The sequence below is a fragment of the Phlebotomus papatasi genome, chromosome 2, assembly GCF_024763615.1.
Source record: "Phlebotomus papatasi isolate M1 chromosome 2, Ppap_2.1, whole genome shotgun sequence".
Taxonomy (NCBI): domain Eukaryota; kingdom Metazoa; phylum Arthropoda; class Insecta; order Diptera; family Psychodidae; genus Phlebotomus; species Phlebotomus papatasi.
In genome coordinates, this window is record NC_077223.1 from 109,191,678 (window position 1) to 109,216,959 (window position 25,282).

Consider the following 25,282-nt stretch of genomic DNA (forward strand, 5'->3'; position numbering starts at 1 on the left):
CCTTATTTTACCCTTATATTTTATTTTATTTATTTATTTATTGTTAATCGAGAAACGTTACTGATGCAGACATTGATGTTCTACTACGTTCGCTTTAAAAAGCTGTATTTGTTTTTATAAATATAATGCAATAGTTCTAGAATTTTTCTGCAGAATTTTTCAATAACATGCCAGAAAAAAGAGCAGAAATTCAAAAAATAAATTTGCAAGATAAAGGCTTTGTTCTTGAATAAACTTGAATAACTTGAATAAAATTTTCAAAAAGAAAACATCTTAAGAATTTATATTATTTTGTATTTTACAATATGCAGATTAAATAGCAATATAATATTCCAAATGTTTTATTGATTTTTTTTGCATAATGCCCAACGCACAATAATTTTTGTTTGTAAATATGTTTTCGAAATTTCCTATGAGGGAAAACGAGATAACTAGATCTCTGTTTCATTTACTTTCATTAAAAAGTCAAAAACATGTTTACAAAATAAAAGTTATTGTGCGTTGGGCATAATAGTGACGGAAGTTCTTTCCACAAAGTGGTGAAAACTCAATGAAAATTTTTCGACCTTTCTCTGAGTGATGCATCACACCTTCCCGAAGGTTTATTATTAAAAGAATTTTGAATTCCTTAATGAAAAGCGTCTAGGAGAATAACAAATCCAATTGTTCTAGAAAAACAATTAATTTCAATACGAGTTTCCAGGTTAACAAAAGCGCGAGTTTCCCTCCAGAAAAAAGGCGCCAAGCACGTGGAGGTACTCCCAGCGCCTAAATGTACGCAACCTTCATTGCACGAGTGGAATTTTCCGCTTGTGGCGCTGCCAGTCACTCAACAAAACCCAGAAACTTTGACAAGCTCCTAGTGATAATTTTCTGTACAGAGAGAAAATCTCTGTTTTTTGTGCAAAAACGTGAAATTGTGTGCCCCAGCAACATGGATTCCAGTACAGAGGCATCCCCAGTAGTTGAAGAATTCAAAAAGATTTGCCTCAAACTGAATATGGATGTGGAAACGGAGGAAAAAGCCTGGGCAACATATGAGAGCATTAGGGACAATTATACGCTGGAGGTGAGTTTTTTTCCTCATTTTTCTTTCCTGGATGGCATGGGGGAAGTCCTGGAATGGCTGTGGATAGCTCCCGGATGGGGAAATTGTGTGGGAGTGGTGTAAAAACAAGTGAAGGTGTGTTTGTGAGGTTATGTTTGGCATCAGTCCGACGCCCTGATCAAAAGTGCGCCAAATCAGCTGTCAAAGTCAAAGAGAGCTTAAAGTCGTAGCGGGAATTTCAGGCGTGCATTTGAAGCAGAAATTTTCTCAATTCGCAATTTTCCCGGATTATTTCCAGGGAAATCCTATTCATTGGTTGGGCTGTGCTTTGGTTGTTGCTTGCCGTGACTCCTTCACGCGTACTGTGGGGAGTCAAAATAATTTGGTTCAGGGAAACGGAGTCTCCTTGTCGTCAATCCTTCGGAATTGCAGCATTGGGTAAGTTCCACAATTTTCCCTCTCCCCAATCCCCCATGTAGCTCTAAGGCTACCCAAAATCTTCCAGACTTCGTGATTTTTTCGACAAAATCAAAATATGGTGTGATATGGCGTCAGTTCCGGAGATTATTCGCAAGAAAATTGAGAGGCTCAATGATAGTTTCACCGTGTCCAGTGTAGTCTACAAGAAGTTCGGTCCTCTCTTCCAGCAAGTATTCAATTGTCCCCAGAACGAAGAGGCTCGCCATGGGAAGAGCAAGAAGGCAAAGTGAGTCCCTCAATCCTTTTCAAAATGCCCTTTGACTCTCTCTAACCAAACAAAAATCTCCTGACCAGGAATGTTCCCTGCAATTCTGTGAAACTCTTCGAGTTCGCCTGGAAGCTCTACACGTGCGTGAGGGCTGAGGAGCCCAATGAGTCTGTGGATCTCGTGACATCCCACCATTTGCTGCTGTCTTGTGTTAATCTCATCTACAGCAATGTCATTGCCGAAAACCGAAGGGATTTAGTCAATACTAGCTTTTCAGGTAAGTCCTCTTCCTCTCTTTTGCCTGCATTTTGCCCCTTTTGCACCTGTTTGCCAAATATGGCATCTTCCCTCTTGGCTCTTTTCGCACAAAAAAATCCTGTTTCGTTGGCGGGCTTTCGGAGGCTTTGGTTTTTTTGGGCGAAAGATGAGGTTATTTTTGCGCCCGGGAAGGTGACCATTTCATAAAAAATGCCGGGAAGACTCTTAAGTCATTGGCGCCCAAATGCAAATGAGTGTTGACTAATGAGTTTTGGTAGAAAACGTTAAAATGCGACTCAAGAAATCTTTGAGGAAGTACCACGTCATATTTAGGACTAGATACCATGCAGGATATTAAAAAAAATATAAAAAAAAGAAAATGTTTGTTTAATACAAAATTAACAATTTCGATCGAAAATTTAATATGAATCAAATAAAAGTTAAATTTATCGCCACTTTCATCAACAGGTATCGTAATAAAAATAATAATATAAATAAATAATTGACGTAGGCGATGCTCAATATCATTTTTCAATTCCTTTTTTGAGCTTTTTTAATTTACAATTTTTTTAAATAAAATTTTTGTAAGTTACGACAAAGTAGACAATTTTTAAAACCCTCCTTAGATTTGAAAAAAACAAAAACTGGAAAAAAGACAGATACACAGTAAAAAAAATGTGTAAAATTTTACTACTATAATAGTGCAAAATTTTAGTTGTTTAATTTAAAAATGTTTAAAAATGTACAACATTTTGGTAATTTATTGTCACTTGATTGAAAATTACCACTATTATAGTTGAAAAATTTTCAACAATGTTGTTTAATTTGAAAATGTGTAAAATTTTTACACTATAATAGTGTGAAATCGGATAAATTAATTATTTAATTGCGATCTGTGTAAAATTTCTCACTGTTATAATCCTAAAAATTTTTCAACAATGTTTCGTGATTTAAAACTGTTTGACAAGTTCCAAAAATTACCACTTATTATAGTATAATTACAGTTTATCACATTATTATAGTGTAAAAATTAAACAACTTTATGGTATTTTTTGTCACATGATCAAAAATTAAGACTATTATAGTTTGATCATAATTTTTAACACTATTATAGTGTGAAGCCTTGTGTATTTCAACCAAAGTTGTTGAATTTTTAAACAAAAGTTGTTAAATTTTTAAACAAACCTTGTTGAATTTTGAGACAAAAGTTGTTGAAGTTTTAAACAAAAGTAGTGTAAAAATTGTTGAATTTCCAATTAAAACTTATACTTCAGTCGAGATGCTTTTCATTGGGCAAAAGTGATATAGAACATCAAATATTTATATCGTCAGTTAAATCAGCATTTGTCATAACTTCCTTTTGACAACTTTTCAGGAGACGAAATTTTCAGTTCAATATTATTTTTCTTAAAAATGAGCCCCGAATGCGATACTTTTGAGTCAAAATAATAAAAGTGGCACTAATAATCTGTAAATTAACTCGATAAAATCTTTGTAAAATTATTTAAAAGCTGAGATAACAAATATGTTAGAAGAAACACAATAATATTTTATCGTAGCTTCCATCATTTATAAAGCCGTAACTTTCAATGTATGGAAATCTTGGAAGTTACGACAATTTTCTAAAATGCATTATATCAATTTGAATTACTCTAGTGATAATAAGTGCCATTATTTGACTAAATTAGTCAATAATACTGTTATCCCTGTCCCTAAAAGCTTTTATTTCATAAATTTTATTGAAGAAATTTTGCGCGACGTGTCGCTTGTTGTGCTATGAATTAATGACAGATGGGCAGGGATTTTTTCTTACTTTTTTCTTACAAATATTGAATTAAGATTATTCAATGTTGCATTATTCCCACTGTCTTTGGATATTTGGAAGAGTTTGTGAAGGTTTTAATGAGAAATATTACATTTTTGCTGCATATTACAAGCCACGCAAACAAGCAAAAGAAGTTACGGCAAATGCTGATTATTGAAAATTTTGTATGGAAATTTGTCGTAACTTCCCCAAAAATGGAAGTTACGACAAATTCTGATAAATAATTTTTATTGGGCTTATAAAAATTTCTTTTTCACAAGTGCGTTTAATAATCAAAATTACGCTGATTCCAAATATGTATATATCTCAAAATCGCAAAAATGAAGTTACGATAAATGCTGATTTAACTGACGATATGTATAATAAGTATATCGTGAAGATCTAAGCATCAGATGTAATTATCTCGCTTTAGGAAGGATTCCGAGTACAGAGAAAGTCAATAAAAATGTCTAAAAAGGCAAAAAAATCAAAATCCTCGAAATGAAAAGAAAATTCAACAATAAACAGAATTCAACAATTTTTGAATTTACACATAAAAATTCAACAATTTTTAAATTCAACAATTCCAAATTCAACAACTTTAAATTAAACAATTTTAAATTAAAGTATTTAAGTTAATTAAAGAATTAAAAATGTCCCAAATAAAAGACTGAAAAAGATTTAAGCTTCATTTGAATAATCGGTATTAATTCTAGGTAATTGCGTTTTCGATTATTTTATGTAGTTTGGTTAAGTGATTCACTTTTATGGTTAAATAGGCTTTAGAGAGCGCAGTTATCACGGGAATGGGGTCGTGTTTGGGCTTCTCGGAAAGGTCTTGGAATTTCCTATAAAGCTGAACTGGTTCCAATTGGTTCTGAACCGGTTCACAGCCGTTAATTAATTTTTATCCGAAAATCAATTCAATTTACTTTTAAAACAATTTTGGAGGATCTTTTGAATGATTTATAAATCGGTTTAAATCGGCTGAGAACCGGTGAATAATAAATGATGCAAAAGTACTTTCGAGGTATAGCATCAAAGTCATGAGTTCGAGCATTTCACAAAGCCTGGGACGCTTTGCCATCCTTTTAACAACTGTTTTGAGCATGGGCTCTTTGAAGTGGACCGTAGACTTTAGTTAGAGCATTCTTCTTCTTCTTCTCTTTAAGCTTTATTCCAGGGACCGAACGTCACTCGAAATCCACACATCCCGGCTAGAGTATTCATTTTATTAAAGGTTTAAAAGGTCCTCATGAGCAGCCTTAAAAATTAAGATAAAATTAGAGAATGGTTAGGGGGAACTGGGGTAGTAGTAAACAGGGGTAGTTGTAAACACTGTGAATTTTTTCATTAATTTTAAGACTCCAGAGGATAAAACCCATAAGCATTCATAGATACCATGGGGATGTATGTCCACAGATAAATTGGTCAATAAAATCCTAATATACTTTAAAAATAAAAATCATTTTTCCCGAAAATGTTGATATTTCGATTATTTTGGTCATTTGGATTTCCACCTGGAAATTAAAAACTGAGTAAAATAATCGAAATGTAGCAATACCTGTTCTTTCCTACATCTTTTTGGATTATATTAATGCATTTACTAGAGAAATTGAGATTTTCATTATTTTAAAAGGATTAAAAATTAGTCAGAAAACAGCATTTGGGGTAGATGTAAACAGGCAATTTTCCCGTAATTGTAGATGTCGCGAGTGTAGAATGAATGACAAAATATTTTTTTTGGTATTGCATCTCATAGTGGGAAATTTTTCATTGGCTGTGTTCAATAAAAAGTCACATGATATCAAAATATGGGGAAAATCCATTGAAAAATGTCTTTGATTTGCATGCTTTTAGTTTTTTTTGCTATTTTAATTATTCTTTGTAAAAAGTGTAGTGATTTTTTGAATAATATACAGTCTTTATATATCTCTTAAGTAATTAAAATAATTCAAAGTGGTGCAAAGTTAATTTCAAGAGTGGAAAAAAGGTGTTTACATCCTCATTTGTGAAAAGAGAAAAATGTCGAGTGGCATAAATTTTATTTTTATGGAAAACTCAATTATTTTCCAGCATCCGCATTACCCTCGACGTATTGCCTATACCCTATGGTAAAACATGAGCTAAGAAAGATTTTCCAAAAAATAACTGTGTGCTTGGAAAATCACCTCAAATTCGCATCTATCGAAAATGTTTACATGTGCCCCAGTCTCCCCTACGTTTCTCTTTTTTAACTTTATTGTTGTGAAGTTAGCCGCGTTTTAGCTTAAGGCTTAGGGAAATTTTGCACTTTTAAAAGTAAGATCTTTATCGAAGACTCTAAATCAATTTTCTAAATGCAGATTTAAAGTTATAAAGTCTAAAGACTTTTCTCAGAATTTTGGTAGAAGTTTTATTGATTTGAGCAATGAAGGCTCACCTGATAAGATTTAGATTTCAGTTTATTTCCTGCCTTTTGGATCCAACGATCCTTTCATAAGACTATATGTAAATAATATAGTAATGTAATATAATGCACTTCAAAGTACTCAAAATGTAGTTTATCGTTCCTTAGGACAGAAACCTCTGCTGCTCGGTGAATCAAGTGCCAGAAAAAGTCAGTCATTCCTATGATTTCATTGAGAACGGTCATAGTTTTTAATGGTAACAAAGTGCTAGATAATTTTCGGCCAGTAAACTGAGTATGAGGGACAGTGAATTGTGCTCAGTGTAACGATTTTTGTGATATTTTTTCCCCAAAATTTCTATGTAAGTCTCGCGATAATTTTAGTTATTGTTTAAAGTGTTATATTCAATTCATTGTGTATTGTAAATGTTTTGAAAAAATTGCAAATTGTAGACCTGAAGAAGGAGGAAAACCCCTCCGAAACGTCGCGTCGGCTTGAGAAATTAAAAGGAGAAAGGAGCGAAAGATCGGTAACAAAGTGGTTAGACATTGGGAGTTTAAAAGAAGTTCGTAATACTCCAAATCATATTCAACTCGAGTCCTACTCTAAGGCGGGTTTTTCCCAATAGACTATAATTTTTAGAATGTTCCAGAGTCCATTTACTCATCCCATGTTAATGCATTGTTCTTATCAAATCAGCTTGAAAATCAATACCAAACACGCATCTGTTGTTTTAGTTGTATTAATAGAAAGAAAAAAAATCTTGTGTAATCTTATCACAATTATTTTTTTTGTTGTATAAAAATATATATATTAACTGATGGCACCTTCTGTAGGTGTACCTGAGAATTGGAATTCATCGAGTTTCGATGCTAAAACGATCTCGCCGGTCTGTGTTATGTCAAAATTGTGTGACGCTGACCAATTAATTGAGGCTCTGCACATTCAGAAAAACAAGTGGAACAAGATAGTAAAGAGTTTCTTTGACAAGGGAATCCTTCAAGGTGATTCCGAGACATTTCTCAATTTGATTTCAGTGGGAAATTTTGATAATAATTTCCGATCAATTGGGAATACGTACGAACAGTACGTGATTAGTTGTGGAGAGATTGACGAGACAATCTTTCTCAATTGCCCTCAGACGGGGGCACAAAATTACGGTGGGAAGATTAGGGAGGATCATACAAGGGAGAATACACTGGATCCGGGAACACCGGTTACCAGGAGGAATATGCTGCCGCCAAAGGAGAATCTGTCTCCGATAACGTCGGCAGCGATGAGTGTTAAGAAATTGAGGAACACTTTGGGGAGTAACGATGGTGGTCCTCATTTGAGTTTGAAGGATAGCTTCAAGAGTTGCAGTGTAGATCCTTCGGGAAAGATTAGGGAGATCCTAGAGCGAATGGAGAAGGATCTGTTTGAGAAATTGCCAAAGTGGCCAAGTGATAGGATGAAGTTGACCAAGGCACTCTTCTACAGGTTGCTGGAAAACATTGTTAGGGATGAGGAAGCTAAGAAGAGAACTAGTGCAAAACATGTTTACAGTTCTGAAGTCATTATTGTTAGACTGATGGCGATTAGTGTTGAAATTGTTTTCCGAGCCTACAACTGCACTCATGAGCTTTTCCCCTGGATCCTAGACTGCTTCAATTTGGCAGCATTTGAATTCTACGGGATCATTGAGATTGTTGTAAGAGCTGGAGAGGAATTCTTCACGCGAGAAATCATTAAACATTTGAACTATGTAGAGGAGCAGTGTTTGGAGGAGTTAGTGTGGAAGAAACACTCTCCGCTGTGGATTAAACTAGCTCATATAGACAAAACGAAGCTAACGTGGCAGGATGTTGATCTACCAGCCTTTACAGCTGATGATCTAACAGGAATTACACCCCACAGTGCACCCTTGGCACGAATTGAAAACACTCCCGGACAATCCCTGGCCGGACCATCGACATCCAGGACTCCTGTTCATCCCAATCCGGATCCTCACAATCGGGAAGCAGCAATAAGGAAGCAACTCTTCCGTTCAGATTCCGCGGCAAGTCTCGATGGCAATACGCAGACTACCGAGCAGAAACCGCCTCAGAGGAATCCTCAGCGGGCCTATCCCGAAATCATGGATGATGTCACGACGACACCTCAAAAGAAACAATCACTAGTGATCTTCTTCAGGAAGTTCCACAAATTGGCGTATCAGCGAATGTGCTTCATCTATCGCGAACTTGGTCTGGTTGACCATGAAAATTTGCGTAAGATCTGGACGATCTTTGAGTATTCAGTACTCAATTACACTGAACTCATGAAGGAGCGCCACATGGATCAGCTTCTCATGTGCGCCATCTATGTCTTCTTCCGCGTTCAGAAGTTGGATAAAACCTTCAAGGACATCATGCAGGCATATCGGCATCAGCCACAATCGGCTAGCCATATCTACCGCAATGTCTTTATAGGTTACACTGGGAACTGCAACAGCGACAGTGCCGTACCAGTTGCCCATGAGGCACCTACGCCTCAACGTCCAGCACAGCCAACAGAGCTGGCGGGGACGTCTACATCACACGAAAAGGAGGAACGTGGAGATATCATAAAGTTCTACAATGGAGTCTACGTACTGAAAATGCAGCAGTATGCCATCAATTATTTCTCCACAACGGCAACGGTAAGTTTTTGAACTTGACATTTACTCATTCAGCTTGGATAACCGTTGACGCCTTCCTATCCTTCGTTACATTGGAAACTTCTTCCCTGAGATAGAGGAGTTGTATTTCGTTGGATACATCAACTTTGTCATTGACATTCACTTTGCTGTCATAATGACACTTACGTAAGGTTGACGTACCACAGTAAACTCTGTCTTAAAAATCGAACTACCATAAAGTAGGAGAAGTTTTAATTCTTTTCGTGGGAGATATCAATTCCTAAATTTGTGTAAGCCATTTTTTAAATTTGACATTGACAGTCACTTTGCTGTCAAAGTGACACTTACGTAATGTTGACGTACCACAGTAAACTCTCTGTCTTAAAAATCGAACTACCATAAAGTTGGAGAAGTTTTAATTCCTTTCGTGGGAGATATTAATTCATAAATTTGTTTCAGCCATTTTTTAAATTTGACATTGACAGTCACTTTGCTGTCATAATGACACTTACGTAAGGTTGACGTACCACAACTGTTTTAAAAATCGAACTACCATAAAGTTGGAGAAATTTTATTCCTTTTCCTGGAAGAAATCAACTCCCAAATTTCTTTCAGCCGTTTCCGAATATTTAAATTTGACATTGACGTTTCTATATGCTGTCAAAATGACGTTTACACAACTACGTTGACATCCCCATTGCAAAAGAAAGCGGAATAGGAATAACAAGCGAAAAATTCCTTGGAATTTTCCACTATTTTTCCTTAAAAAATTCCTTAGGAATTTTCCATAATAGGTTCCAAGGAAAATTTAATGGATTCATGCTGGATTTTTTCTATAGAATACATCCATGGAAATGCTCATGGAATTTATGTGGATTTTTCCACCAAAATAAAATGGAGAAAAAATGAAGCTGTCACATGCACCTCATGATTTTACTTCCGAATTTTATAGAAACGGCAAAGATTACGAGGATTATAATATGTTTTTATGAACCAGCAATAACGAATTGACACTTTGAGCAATAAAAAAATATTTTATTAAAAAAAATTTTATTCCTAAAATATATATTAATTAACATAAAAACAGCATTATTTTAGGTTGGCGACCTATTTAATGTAATCACTTCACTATTATCTACACGAAACGCAGTGTCGCATAATTAATTATAATATAATTGCCACATGAATCACTAGAAATGTTTGCGGAAGGTTTGGAAACAAATTCTAAAAGTTATCGCAACACCATTTTATTTGTTTGACATTTCAGAAAACTAGTGGAAAAATCCATATAAAACACTATGGAAAGATAGTGGAAATTTCCATATGTTTTTTCCAGCTTATCCCGCGGACGTTTCACGTGTGAGTTTCCATATAAATCTTCCGCGGAATACCGCGGAATTTAACGCTGGAATTCCAGCATGTCGTACTAGTAAATTCCATGGAGCACTATGATTTCCATGGAATTTCCGGCTTTAAATTCCATAGGAAAACTTAGTGGAATTTTAGCGTCAAATTCCAGCGAATTTAGCCATTTGGACGCAAGTTTTCCATTGGAATTTTTGCGGAATTTTGCTATGGGGATACAACGATAAAGACTGTCATAAAGATTGAATTAGCATAAGGAGACTATGTTTTATCTTCTTTAAGCAGCAAGTCATTATCAAATAACTCAATTTAATTTGATATTTCATTAATTGTCAATGCATTTTCCAAGAACTTGTACAATTTTTTTTTAATTAATGCCTTTTCTTGATGTTAATAAGTAAAGGTCCACGCCCAAATGATTGAAACCCCTATAAATGATCAAGAATCAGTGAAATTTTATACCGACATTGATTAGTTGGTCAGTCAAAAAGTTCCTGCGTCCTTGTTTATGATTTTGAAGATTAGGATTTTAAAAATATTGATTTTATTTATTTAGATAGATAGATAGATGAATTTGTTAATAACAATGTTTACGAAGTACAGTTTCGTTTTAATGAGATCCCGTGTAGTTTTCAACGTCCACCGCCGTCTTAGCTGTGGTGACCATTTTTAACAGGCAGTTCTCCGTTTCTTGGATACCTTTCGTGGCTTCCAAGGGGTCAGGAACGTTTCTGTGTTTCTAGAAACATACACGCGTCCTTAGAAACTTTTATATGCCTATCTTGTTGCAAGAAACATTTCTATGATTCTTGGACGCCATGTTTATAGAAAAGCTTCAGAATTTTTCTATTGTTTATTCGTTTTTTGAATACTTTCCGTGGTTTTGGAAACGTTTTAGTGTTTACAAAAACGTTTGTGTATTTCTAGAAACATACACGCGTGTTTAGAAACTTTTATACGCGATTTTCATATTTCTTCGTAGCCATTCAAATTGTTTTAGAAATGTCTTAGTATTTTTTATAATGCATCCTTGCGTTTCTAAAAGCAGTTCCAAGTTTCTTGGATGCCTTCCGTGAATCCGGGAACGTTTCAGCTTTCATAAAGACGTTTCGGAACGTTCAGACGTCCTTAAAAACATTCATACGCGTTTCTAAATACGTTTCGTGTTTTAAGAAACATATCTGTGTTACTTTAACGCCATTTATTGGTTTTGTAAACGCAACAGTGTTTTTTATAATGCATCCTTGCGTTTCTAGAAGCCATTCTGCGTTTTTTGGATGTCCTTCCGTGGTTTCAGAAACATTTCACCGTTCTTAAAAACGTTTAGATATTTCTAGGAACGTTCACGCGTCTTCTAAGAAACATTTCCATATTTCTTGTTAAAAACGTATACGTGTTCCAAGAAACATTGTCTCTTGGATGTCATTAAGTGGTTCTTTGATGAATTCTCATCTTTCCATAAACATTTCCGTGTTTCTTGGATACGGATCCTGTCGTACGTGTTTGTGCTTCTTGCGGAAAAATTTCCTGGATGCGATTCCGCAATTTTAGAAAGGTTTTTGCATTTCTTATAAGCAATTCTGTGTATATAGAAAATTTTTCGCGCTTCTAGAAACATTTCCTCGTTACTTGGATGCAATTTTATTGTAGTAGAAACGTTTCAGAATTTTTTAGGCGGTTTTTGGCCTTATTGTGGACTTGACATTTTACCAATTTTCTTCTTCTACAAATTGACTTTAAAAAGCAGTCTTAGGGCCTTGACAGACATTATATTACAAATAATGGTTAATCTACATCTTCATAATTTTCCACTAAGTCGTCTCTCGGCTAAGTCGTAAGTAAGTCTAGGGCATTAGCGACCGTTTTTGAAAATTCCGCTAAGAGTGTCGTAGTTTTAAGAGGGTTAACCCTTTAAGGACGATTGGGTCACCGGTGACCCAAAAATTAAATTTTTCCTATGGCCATCTAGTCACGTTTCGCACTAAAAATGCGGAAAAAATGTTTTTTTTCTGACCTCTGATTTTAAACCTTCTCGTCCTTTTAAAGGGTTAATGTAAAAACGACTTATGGTTTTTAAATATTTTATTTCTTACCGAAGTCATTTTATTTGTTAGTCGTTTAAAAGTCATTCTTTTACTACGGTAACTAATTCTTTTGTTTTTTTTTTTTTTTTTTTTAAAGAAAAATCACCTTTCCTAAATATTTAAGTTTTTCTTTAATTTTTGGTTCCTCTGGTGACACTAAATTTACGTCGGCTTTTCGCTTTGTTCTGTGCTTGATTTGATACGTTTGGAGCAAAAATCGGTTTTTTGATAGAAAAATGCTTATACGATAGACCGTTTTTGTTCTTAACAATTCATTTGTGAGATATTCATTTCTTCTGTCAGAAGAAACCGGAGATAAGACGTTTCTAAATCGCTTTAAAAGAAACGGTCTTGAACGGTCTTGAATGAAGTCTATGCATTTTTTTATAATTTCAAGTTCAATGCACTCAAAGGTTAACTACAAAAATGTGCAAGAACTTGCGGACCGACCAGCTACCTCCCTATTAATTTTTCTTTATGAAGGGTTAATTGAATTAAAATGATGATGGTTCCTTTCAGAATACTGTGCTTCTGTCGCCAGTTCCCAATGCACAGAGCACAATGTGTTCGCCCAGGAAACTTTCTGGGTGCGTTTTTGTGCAGAATCTTGAGAAGAAGGATCTTCTCATGTCCCCGGGATCAGTTGTATTATCAGTCTTTGACAGTCCATCCAAGGTAGGTTTTTTTTTGGCTTTCCTAAAGGGATTTCCAGGATGATTTCAATTGGATTCTTTTCCTCCTAGTCAAATGATTTGAATGAGATTAACGAATTGATCAGTCGCAATTGTGGAGCCAATGGAAAACGACCATTTCCATTCAATGGCAACGATGGCTTCCAGCCACCCACGAAACTACCCAACATTCGGAAATTCAAGACCCTCCTCGATGACCGACAAGCTGAATTGCAGAATCAGGACGATCGGAAGGCCATTTGAGGGGATGAAGAGCTCGGAGAGAGATTTTAGAGACACTCTTCACACTTTTCAGTTTACACTTCTTCTTGTTTTTTTCTTTAAATAATACACAAAATAACAAGAAAATAATTTGGATAACAAATTAAAAATAGAAAAAAAAAACAATATTTTATGCAGATTTTAGCAGAAAAAAAATGAAATTTATAAATTGTGGAATATTAATTTGATGGAAATAGAGAAAATTACCACCAAAATCATCATTCATGAAGATTTATTTGAATGAAAAAAAAAATAGAGAAAAGCGAATTTTTTGTTAATTACACGGCAAGATAATTCATTTAGTTTTGGCTAACCAAAATAATTGTATTATTTTTAATAAAGACTATTTACATATTATAGCGAAACGAATTGGCGAGATCTCTTGCCTTTTTTATTTTATTGTTTTTGTTTTTTTTGGGATTAGATTCTGTTTGGAATTCTTGGGTTTTTTTTGTTGCTGAGATTATTGGACACGAAGCTTCGAGGTGAGTGGATTAAATTAAGAAAGTTCTTATTTTACAGAAGTCGGAGAATTTTTGGAAAAAGAAAATATTGAGGCTTAACGCTTAACTGTTTTAATTTTTTCAACTGCCAAAATTTTTGGAAAATTCAAGTTTTCAGATAAAGGATAAAGGAGAGAAGGAAAACCAATGGATGGAGTTAACTCAAGAAGAAATGAGATCAAACTTGCGAAACCGCTTATTTGGTATCCACGAAATTTTCGATTGGAAAATTTCACACCAAAAATCGGGGAGAATTCTCGAGTGGTATTCCCAGTGAGAGTTTGATTAATTTACATAGAAAATAAGCAAACAAATTAAAACACCGCGATTTTTTTAATATTTATAAATGTTTTTAAACGATTATTTCACTTAATAAATACAAATTCCGTGTATTTATTATAAATTTCAATGAGGATCTTTTTCTTAACAAACTGATAAAAAATTTTCTTATTACCTCTTATTGTTTGTCTAATTTTTTGAGTTCGATACCAAATAATTTTCCAAATTGTTTATTATTTTAATATTATTTTGTTTGAGCTCTCGTAAACAAGAAAACGGTTGTGGCCATTTTATGATTAGATCGTTGTTTAACCTATTTATATTCTTAATAAATACGAAATTGAACAGATTTTTAGCAGTTTACTTGACCGTGAACTCTTTAAAACTTAATTTTTTTTAACTAAAACCGGAGAAAAAAGATCGCATAATTTAAAGGGAGTTTTTTCGGGAAAAGGTTCTTTTTTAGTAAGTTGAAATTGTTAGATCTCAAGAACCAACAAACAAATATTTTAAGCAGCAAAATAATACAAGGTATTATAAAATTAATAAATGGATAAGAATTGAACAAATGTTTAAAAATCGTGTAGTTTACGTGTTCTTCCTTAAATTAGAAAAAAAAAATATCTTAAATTAGAAAAAAAGTGAGATTCTTGATATTCGCATCTATTATCCTTTTTTATTCGTCAATTATTACCTTCAAGATTAATTGAGAATTCAAATTTTGAGTCTAATCGCAATTTGAGGACTTAATCTTTATTACTTGTGCAAAAATTTTAGTACTATGACTAAGTTAAAGATTAATTTTATGTATTAAAATTGAAAGTGCATTTCAAAGAAATTGTTCCTCAATTCGACCGGTCGACGAATCATAGCAAGTGCAGCTTTTTTCACTTGAATGTTGTTCTATACTTCTGAATGAATTCATAAAAGTGAGTTTCCCTATTTATTTTAATGATTAACTAAATTTTAAGTGCTATTCATAATGTGTTAAACAAGCCAAAGTTAAATCCGTGACTCTTAAGTTTTGTGATTTGTTTAATTTTAAGAAAAAATGGGTGGTCGAGTAGAGGAACACTTTGCATTTTTGAAACATTTTATTTTTTTTATAATTCAAAATTATATTATGATTAAATGAAGTAGACGATTAGATAGATAAAGATCTATTCTATAGTTTTCGGTAAAAATCCTATAAAAAAACACAAATTATAACTGTTTTTTCATAAGTTTTTCACAAAATCTATCCTTAAGTGGTCGACATAGGATACTTTACCTTACAGTACAAAATTTGTTTTTAAGCACGAGAAACCAAATTATAAAACTAAGGCATTAAAAATATACAAATAAAAATGAAGTACTAAATTTATCAAGAAAAAAGCCCTGTCCAACTTGTACCATTGTCCAACTTGTACCACTTTACCCTATAGTTCGTATAGGAGAAATTGGGGCACCACCGAACACGGGGTAGGACCAAACTCTGCAATTTTTTAAACAGATATTCGACTTCTATAGGCACTTCTATAGGCACTATAGGAATGCTTGTTCACTAAAGAAATGATTGAGATAGTCCAAGTACGTTTAGAAATAAAAATTAGTTTTTGGTGTTGCCCCAGTTTTCCCTCTGTGTTCTTATAGAGATAAAACCGAATTCTGAAAGGGAATAAAATTCTATATATCTAATTCTGTAATAATCGAAAAATCAAAAAAAAAAGCTCAAACTGCCATTAAAATAGCGGAAGTGCGAATTGTTTATCAAACATTGCAAAAATATCATGAATATTTGTCGATGTTCTCAAGTATTGCAAAAATGTTACAAAAATACTCGTCAAATCCGAAAACAATACCAAATTAGCGACTAAGAAAACATCTTGGCGAAAACTCGTAAACTCTTAACATTTAATAATGCTCGTAGCTTGAAAACTGGTTCGAAAAACAAGAAATGTTAAATTATTGAAAAAATAAATAATAAGAATTCTTGTAGAGCAATATTGCAGATAAAACTAGGTAAAAATTAACTTTTCAACTTCTTCTCTTTTCCGAATTCTTGTTGGAATTTTTTTTTATTATTTTCAAAAGAAAACGCAAATTATAAATGATAATTTTTGAATTTTACAGGAAAATGTATATTGATATCAATCTAATAATCCTTGTCAAATTGCTAAAAAAGGGAAATTCAAATGGAAATGGTTTTTTTTGTTATAAAATCTCTAAAAATTTACTTCAGCATTATTTGACAATTTTCAGAAAATTTTTCACAAAACCACAAGAAAATGAGAAAATCAAACGTATAAATACGTTATTTATAATTGAATTGGTACAAATGCAAAGGGTTTTTTTTAAGCTTTTTACTGTAGTAAAATATTAAAAAGAGAAATTCGGCATGAAATGCCGTTCAGTCATTTAAGTGTTAAGAGGAGTCGCGATGAATAAATCAAAGCTCATAACAATGTTATTTAATTGTTTATTCATTCATTGATTTTATAATTACTTCAGTATTCAATTTTCAATGTCAACAAACTTTTTTCAAATTTAACTGCTGCCCGAATTAAAAAGTAACCCGATCTCAAAAGAGCCGAATTAGCGAGAGTATACTGTATGCAAGAAATGAAAACTGTCTTTGTAAACTACCCGATCCTCCCCTAAGTGCTGTTCATTTTCAAATAGCCAATACGCAAAAGAAATTAGATTTGTTAGCTTGAATATTGTTCATAAACAATTGGCAAATATGCAGATAAAACCATCAGCTGCCTGAATTAGTCCATTAATATCAATAAGATTATAAACTTTCATCAACACTCGATTTTTCGATTTTAGCGCCCCTAAATGTTGACACGAAGTTATGATAATATTATGAGTATATCCCGTATATTCCAATACCTTTCATTTGCAACCTTTTTTATTAAGTTTTTCATAATTAAAGCAGAAGTTATTGGCACTTTTAAAATTATTTATGAACGCCCCATATCCGGTCAAACTTGTAAAAAATCTCAGAAATAAAGAAAAAGAGAAAAATTAAAACTATTGCACCCAGCGTTAATTTTTAGCTACACTGAGAGAAATCCGAAAAAGTTAAAATAATATTCCGGAAATGTTAATTTTACCCTGCATTATTGATCCGAAATCGGTGTAAATATTATGCTTTTTAGGTGTAGGGGGTAAATTAACCCTTTTCATGTTAGTTTTACCCTTAAAAAGGTGTAAAATTAACATTAAAAAATGTTGATATATTTTTACACCTAAAAAGTGTTAAAGTTACGAGGAAAAAAAGTTAATCGCACCCTCTTTTTTCTCAGTGTAAAGTCGTAATTCTAAATTTATGAATTTTGTCGGAACAATTCGCTTTCTTTTTTTAAATAAAAACATAAGTTTTATTGATTGACAATCCAATATTTGTTCTAAAACACCGTAATTCAGACCTATTAGCGCAATTACCCTTGTTCTAACCTTGAGATTCGTATCTAAAACCCAATTATTCTCCCATTAAAAATTTATCCCTCTTCTGCATCCTTGAATCCCAAAAATAGGCACAAGTACTCCGAGGCTTTGGACAATTCGCTTGAGCGCTAAATAATTCCCGCCATTTACTGAGTCAAGACGACCGTCGAGTGAGCTGCCCGCGAAGATTTTTCACCTTGACTCATGGGATTTTCGCACACATATATTTCGCGTGCCGGCCGGCTGTCATACACATATCAAAATGCTCAACTCCGAAGAAGAGAGCTCCAGATGGAAGCCCCGGCCCGAAAAGCACCCGAAAAAAGACCAAGGGATTCGATGCCCAACCGGAATGCAAACCAATGGCTTGCCTTGGGATCCAACTCTTCTTTAACTTTTTTTTTTCGTTACCCATCTTTCTCTCTGCAATCCACCACGCATTAAATGGCAATTTGTTTCTGCTTTCTGCACCCAACTAACATACAGTGGTCTCACTTTATACTTTTATATTGTATTTATACATTCACAGGAGAATTTTATTGTGTGAGACTCTTTGGAGTTTAGAGGGTGATTGTAAATTATATCATTAATAATTTTTTTTTATAAATAAATCCATAGGGGTTGAGATTGTGGAGTAATAAATTTTGAAGAATGCGGCTTTATTGAAGGGCTACCTTTAATTTGAGAATGGTTCTTAAGGAGCTATCCGAAATGGAATTTATCGGTCCTAATCCAATAAACTAGTTTCACGTCCAGCGATGGTAAATTACTCGATTTCCTATTTTACATTTTGGAGTATTTTATTTTTCGTGTAAAAAAGGAGATGGCAAAGCGTCCAAGCTTTGCTGAGTACTCGAACTAATAGGAGGGCGCTGGGGGGAAGATAAAAGAAAGGCTGTCCTAGGTCCTAGATAATGTTAACTTATGGAAGGAGCGGTCGTCGAAGATCGGAAGTCGATATCTCTTATCGTGTGGCCTCTAGCAACACTGATTTTTTTTCGCGAAAGATACATCAATAACGGGTATTGTACCGACGATACCGACTCATGACCGATTAACGCTACGTAGAACCCTAACTAAAAGTGTCACGGAAGAACCAAGTGGCAGCCGCTGCTATTTATCGAATTTTACATAATATTTTGATATTTTTAATTATATTTTAATATTCGAAGCTTTAGTCAGTTCTTTTCTGGTGTCTGAATCAGAAATTTCATCTCCTTGGGTACTGTATCTAAAGATTTTTAACCATTCGATGTTTTCATCTTTATCAGAATCATGGAGTAAGGGAAAGTGGTCTGCCTTTGAATGCGGCAGCCTTTGAATGTTTAAATTTTTCTCTTATCAATCAAAGCAAAAATTCTACTTTATGAACAATAGTTAATACTATTAACTATTTTCTATTAACTTCGCTTAACAAAATGGATTTTTAGCTTTGGGAAATAAGAGAAAAATTGAAGCATTCAAAAACTGACGCATTCACTTTCCCCCGTAATTCTTCTCAATAATTTGCAAAAACACTTTCAATTTGTTCTTTTAAGGCTTTTATACCCTAACAATCAAGAAAATTACATCTGCAGAACGTCAAACTCCCATATAAAATGCATATGGCAGCAACTGCCACTTGGTCCTTCCGAGTGCAGTTTTTTGTTTTTGCAATATATTTACATTAATATTTAATTTTTATTAAAAAAATTATAACGAAAAAATAGCCAGATAAATTCTGGCTATTAAAATAAATAAAAAGTGATTAGTCGGAAGCCCTTAATTAAGTACTTAATTTTAAGGCTGAGCTATGTTAATCGCGCTAATGTGCGTCTCATTTTTATATATATTTTTTTAAATACCTGGATGTTCTGCAATTCCTTAAAATTAAGTCATTCACTTAAGGACTTATTAAGGACTTACTACAGGACTTACTGAGTACTTAATGTGAACTGGTCTGATATTTCAGCGTTGAAACATGACCCAGAAGGCCCGAATTTAGAAATACTGTCCCGTGATTGTGCATATTTTCGGTATCGAAGAAAATCGCGCGAAATGACATTATGCACCCAGAAAATTTACATACGTGCAGAAGATTTCTCTTAAATGAACTACAGGAACGCCGGGATGTATGCAAAATATTTTTGGCGCCAATTTTTCAGCCTATGTTGAGTACCAACGGTTCACAAGAAGTACATTTCAAACTTAAATCAGCTCCCAATGGTAGGCAAACATGCATAATTGTGTTTGCATGATCCCATCAGGTGCACAATCCTGAAGTGCATAATCGCAGGATCTCTCCTGTAACAGAGATGAGTAAGAACTGTTTGAAACACTGAGAGAAATCCGAAAAAGTTAAAATAACATTCCGGAAATGTTAATTTTACTCTGCAGTCTTGATCCGAAATCGGTGTAAATATTACCCTTTTTAGGTGTACTAGGGGTTAAAGTTACATTTTTTCTATGTTAATTTTATCCTTGAAAAGGTGTAAAATTAACATTAAAAAATGTTGATATATTTTTACACCTAAAAAGTGTTAAAGTTACGAGGAAAAAAAGTTAATCGCACCCTCTTTTTTCTCAGTGAACCAAACAAATGTCAAATGAAAATTTTACGTCAATGGTCAAAAAGCTACCTGGACAAATTTATTTTGACGTTTTTTCGATTTCAAACTGTTCTTGCTCACCTCTGTCCTGTTTTGTAAGCCACGCAATGTGTTATCCTAGAAACTAAGTTTTTATTAACTCATATCGCGATAAAATGATACATATTTAGTCAGATGGGCTTCCAATTTTACAGTAAAGAGCCAAGTATCTCAGCCTAACCTCAAATAAAAGAACACTGAGAAAAAGAGGGTGCGATTAACATTTTTTCCTCAGAAATTTAACACTTTTTAGGTGCAAAAATATATCAACATTTTTTAATGTTAATTTTAACCCTTACTATGGGTAAAATTAACATGAAAAAGGGTACCTTTAACCCCTAATACACCTAAAAAGGGTAATATTTACACCGATTTTGGATCAATGCTGCAGGGTAAAATTAACATTTCCCGAATGTTATTTTAACTTTTTCGGATTTCTCTCAGTGAACATAACCTCTAAATATCACAACCTAACCTCAAAAATCAGAAGTTTGTTGTACATCTTTTGATCTTGTTTACCGATTTCGATCATTGTGATTTCAAATGAAAACCTTTGAGTGTTTCTTTCGAAGAAAAGCATGATATCACTTAAATGACATGTAAATAATTTGCTATATACATTGATGCAATGTACTAAACATCCTCTTTGATGACTATTCCTCCACCTCGAGTCCCTAATTCCAAGGTGTATGATTCATATCCCCTACAAGGGTGATTGTGGGACCATTTTGAGGAATTCCTGGCCCCTGTGACACACCCTATGAGCTCGAAAGAGTCAAATACTTGCATCAGTTCCATCCGGCGCGCTTAAAACTCCAATACATCTATCTCACTTTTCTCCAATAAGATATCTGTATTTGTAGGTACTTTACTATATAGAGCATCGCATGTATGCGTTTTCTCTCCCTGCGCATCAATTTTAACGCAAAATCCAGTTCTTTGTGTCCGAGGCTTCCATTCCACCAAGAAGTTTCGTAGAGTTTAGTTCGTTGATTAAGTGTGTTGTTTGTTCCCAGTTTGAATTTTTCCAGAGAGAAGAGAGAGAGTTTTTCCCTGGACCCAACCGGAGTCTCCTGAGTGTAGAATTTTCCCGTTTTTTGCTGAAGTTTTTTCACAATTTGAAAGTTTTTTGAAAAGATTTTTTTCTACCCAAAAAAAATAAGATCAAGCATTGAGCTTCTGTCCGTTACTTTTATTCGGTCTCTGAAAACGCCGCACGTTTTTAACTCTAATAAAAAAAAAGTGTCGGAAAATTCCAAGCTTGGAAAATCTTGAAAGTGCTGTTTAAAAAAAAAAACAAAGTTTAAGGAAGAATTTTGAAAGAAAATTTGAAAATTTGGTGTCTGTAGAAGCATTTTTGGCTTCTTCTTCAAGGAAAAAAAAAAGTTTTTGAGTGCGGCATATGGTGAGTCCCGCCTTTATTTCTAACGCTTCTCTAAAACTCCCTCGTTCAGTTACTTGAATAAATGGTTTAATATTGCAAATAATCTCAATCCTGTCCAATTGATTGGGCTTAGTATGGATTTTTTTTTCCTTACTAACTTCCCTGCCATATGGTTTCGTTTTCGGGTGTATCCTTTGTCACCTCTTCGTCTAGCTGCAAAAAAAAAGAGTGCCCATAACTTATCCACCCAAGCACATCTCATGACTCTTCTGGGAGTACGCAGTATCTCTGGGAAAAATCTTCCAGATTGTTGCTCAAATAGCCCATTAAGGAATATTGTGTTTGTCCTCGAGAAGAAGACATCTATTTTGGGGTTCGAAAAGAGTCCAAAAAGAACCAACAACAGTAAGAAGAAAAAAAAAAACGTTTAAGAGTGCAGAAAAGTATGATCATTTTAAACGCGCGGCTTCCGTTTTGTGCCAGACGCTTTAGACGCCGGCCATAATTTTGCGTTTGTGCATCGATTTCATTTCCTGTCGCGTCCTCCGCCCATCTCTCTGCCGCCCCTTGTGGCCACCCAACCTCCCACAAATCCTCTGCACATGGTCCAAGCATTTGTCTAATCCTTTGAGTACTGGAGGGTGCGACAAATGACCCAAGGATATGCCTCAGCTAAGAGGAAAAAATCTTCACCATTTGCCCCTCAAATTCTCAAATACTCACACTAACTCGCAATTACTCACACTTCCACACAGTCCCAAGAACCATACACTCAGGAAAACGCCCTGGAGATACGGGCTTTAAAATAAGTGTTAATTTAAACCCTGATCAGTACCCATTAAAATACTGTGTAACGATGCGAAATATGGTTAAATTTGGAATTCCGGACAGTGTGAAATTCCAGAAACGCTGAATTCCCGACAGAGGAGTTTGGAAAATTCTTGTGGAATTTGATTAAAATTGTAGAGAAAATGAGAACTATGGAAGAATTCCATAGAAAAAAAATTACAAATGGAGTAAAATTGAGAATTCCGGACAAAGGAGTTTGGAAAATTCTTGTGAAACTTGATTAAAATTGTAGAGGAAATGAGAACTATGGGAGAATTCCGTTTTTACAAATTTTTTAGAAAAAAATACAAATGGAGTAAAATTGAGAATTACGGACAACGTAGAATTTCGGACAAAATAACTTTAGACTTCAGACAGTTCTTGTAAATCTTGATAAAAATTGTAAGGGATATTAAGACAACGGAACAATTGCGTTTTTACAAATTTGTTAGAAAAGAAAACTACTCTAATCTGGGGTAAAATTGGGAATTCCGGACAACGCGAAATTTCGGAGAAGCTAATCTAAAGTTCGGACAACTACTTTAACAATTCATAAAAATTGTAGAGAGTATTAAATCAATGCAACAATTGTATTTTTACAAAATTGTGAGGAAAAAACTACAAGTAGAGTAAAATTGGAAATTCCGGACAACTCAGGATTCCATACAATCCAATTTAGTGTTCAAACCAGGGGCATGACATTTCCTATGTTTCCAATATTTTTCTAGAGCGCCGAAAAAACTTTTGGGTTTATTAGCTGTTTTCTGTCAGTTTAGAATGAATTAACAAATAATAGTAATACAAAATAAAAGCAAATTTAATATAGAATAGGCAACCGAAAACCCAAAATTGGCAACCTACGTAGTTTTGAAGATATATCGTGAAATATGTACGAAAACAGGAAAAAATGTACACTAAAATCGGTCCATTTTTCAGAGTTAATGTCACCCCCTGGTTCAAACAGTTCTTGCAAAACTTGATAAAAATTGTAGACGACATTAGAACAAAGCAATAATTTCGTTTTAACAAATTTGTAAAAAAAAACTTCAGTTTTGAATTTCGGACAACTCAGAATTCCGGAAAAATACAATTTAGAGTTCGGAAAACTACCTCAAAACCTCATAAAAATTTAAAGGGCATGAGGATAACGAAACAATTGCGTTTTTACAATTTTTTTTTAGAAAAACCTACAAATGGGTCAAAATTGAGAATTCCGGACAACGTTCAATTCCGAACTAAATAATTTATAGTTCGGACAATTCTTGTGAAACTTCATAAAAATTTTAGAGGGCGAAAGTACAATGAAACAATTGCATATTTCACAAATTTGTAGAATAAAATACTGCAATTGGTGTAAAATTTGGAATACCGGACAATGTGGAATTTAAGAAAAATAAATCTAATATTCGGACAATTCTTGGGAAACTCGATAAAACTTGTTTACATACTATTTTTTCTGATTTTGAGACTTCAACTCAACGATTACGTTTTCACAAATTTCAAGAAAAGCTTCAGTTGCTGTAAAATTGGAATTTCCGGACAAACTAATTTATAGTCCGGACACCTATTTAAAAATTTTATTGAAAAAAGAACAATAAAGTAACTTTCAGGATACTCTAGAATTGTATATTTACAAAATAATTATATCAGATTTTTGATGTCCCTACTTCAAAATTGATGTATCTGTAGTACTTCCGCGTTGTCCGAAATTACGAACATTACAGCCTTGGTCTCTACTAAATACATGTAAATACGCGAAATATTCCACTAAATGAATGAGAGACTGAACAAACTGGAAAGTGTATTGAGAGAAAAACGTTTAAATGCAACTTTTTTTCATAACAATGTTTTTAAGGTATAAAAAATATTATTTTTTCTCTTTTTTTTTTTGTATAAAAGCGAATATTCTGTCACAATAGCGATATTTCTTCTGGTGTTGCCCGATTAATAGGGAGAAAAACCTGTCAGAGCAATTAAATATATGAAAATTAACAAGCAAAGGATTGAGGCAATATTTCGGACAGGTGTCGTATAGGTATCAATGTCCTAACTTTAAAGTGTAATATTTTTAAATTCTAATTGAAAACTTTTGTCACAATTTTTTTCTTTTGTTGTTTGGAACATTTTATAGTAGTTTACCATCTTTGTTTTCTTATCACGATATTTAATACACTTGAAAATTAATTAATATATAGACAATAATGGTCTAGACAATAAATCGGACAACTTGTGTGAAATATCGTACAGCAGTTTGAATCCTTATGGAACCCTTGTAAGGGATGAAATAGTTGAAATAGACTGCTGAACCTCGAGAATATTTAGCCCATAATATTTGGCAATAAAAGATTAAACAAATGATATTTATTCAAAGAACCTCTAATTTATTATTCTAAGCCAAAAGCGTGTGACAGTTTGGGATAATTTTTTACTGCAAAATTTTACAGATTAAATAATATCGAGGATCAGCCTGAGTCTATTAGGGTCCTAAGGCTTCTTTGTTTTTTTTTAAGTACATTACATCTTAGAAATAACAAAAAAAATAAAGTTTCAGAAATTTTGAGAGATAAAATAATTGGACGATATTAGAAACATTACCTCATTGTTCAAACATATTTTTCTAAATTTCAATTTTTCTATATCTTTTCTCTCTCTGAACTTGCAATAAAATAATTTGAATTTTGCTAATTAAGTGCTAAAAATTATCATGTTCTTTAGCACTTTACTGTCTCAAGTTCTTCTACATTATCGACTTTTCTTTATGTTGGTTCCTGTCTCGAAACTAACACACAAAAAAGTCGATAATACAGAAGCACTTGAGAACAGCAAAGTGCTGAAAAAAAAAACATTTCATTTTTCATTGGAATAGCGCCATTAACGTTATCATTTTTCATTGGAATATTACCATAATGTGTTCTATTTATCCGTGATTTATTTATTCTTAATTCTATGTAATTTAGTGAGTAATTTAATACACTTTATCAGTATTGCTCTTTGATAAATA

General features: G+C 33.6%; 2 protein-coding genes across 2 annotated transcripts in view; both read left to right on the forward strand.

Annotated features, from left to right (window-relative positions):
* Positions 1 to 821: 821 nt before the first annotated feature.
* On the forward strand, positions 822 to 13,593 carry LOC129800769 (retinoblastoma family protein-like). The gene is made up of 7 exons (XM_055845389.1): positions 822 to 1,069; positions 1,347 to 1,486; positions 1,554 to 1,754; positions 1,823 to 2,013; positions 7,025 to 8,847; positions 12,795 to 12,950; positions 13,019 to 13,593. Exons 1-7 carry the CDS (start codon positions 935 to 937, stop codon positions 13,208 to 13,210), a joined length of 2,838 nt encoding a protein of 945 aa, XP_055701364.1. The 5' UTR covers positions 822 to 934; the 3' UTR covers positions 13,211 to 13,593.
* Positions 13,594 to 20,867: 7,274 nt separating this feature from the next.
* Positions 20,868 to 25,282, forward strand: part of LOC129800775 (synaptic vesicle membrane protein VAT-1 homolog-like) — a 39,862-nt gene continuing 35,447 nt past the window's right edge. Inside the window, exon 1 of the mRNA XM_055845402.1 lies at positions 20,868 to 21,474. The gene's annotated coding sequence lies outside the window, so the exon portion shown is untranslated. The remainder of the gene's footprint in view (positions 21,475 to 25,282) is intronic.

Coding starts and splice junctions, on each gene's coding strand:
- LOC129800769 (XM_055845389.1), top strand. CDS start 935: ATGGATTCCAGTACAGAGGCATCCCCAGTAGTTGAAGAATTCAAAAAG. Junction 8,848..12,794: donor ATTTCTCCACAACGGCAACG/GTAAGTTTTTGA, acceptor GGTTCCTTTCAG/AATACTGTGCTTCTGTCGCC. Junction 12,951..13,018: donor TCTTTGACAGTCCATCCAAG/GTAGGTTTTTTT, acceptor TTTTCCTCCTAG/TCAAATGATTTGAATGAGAT.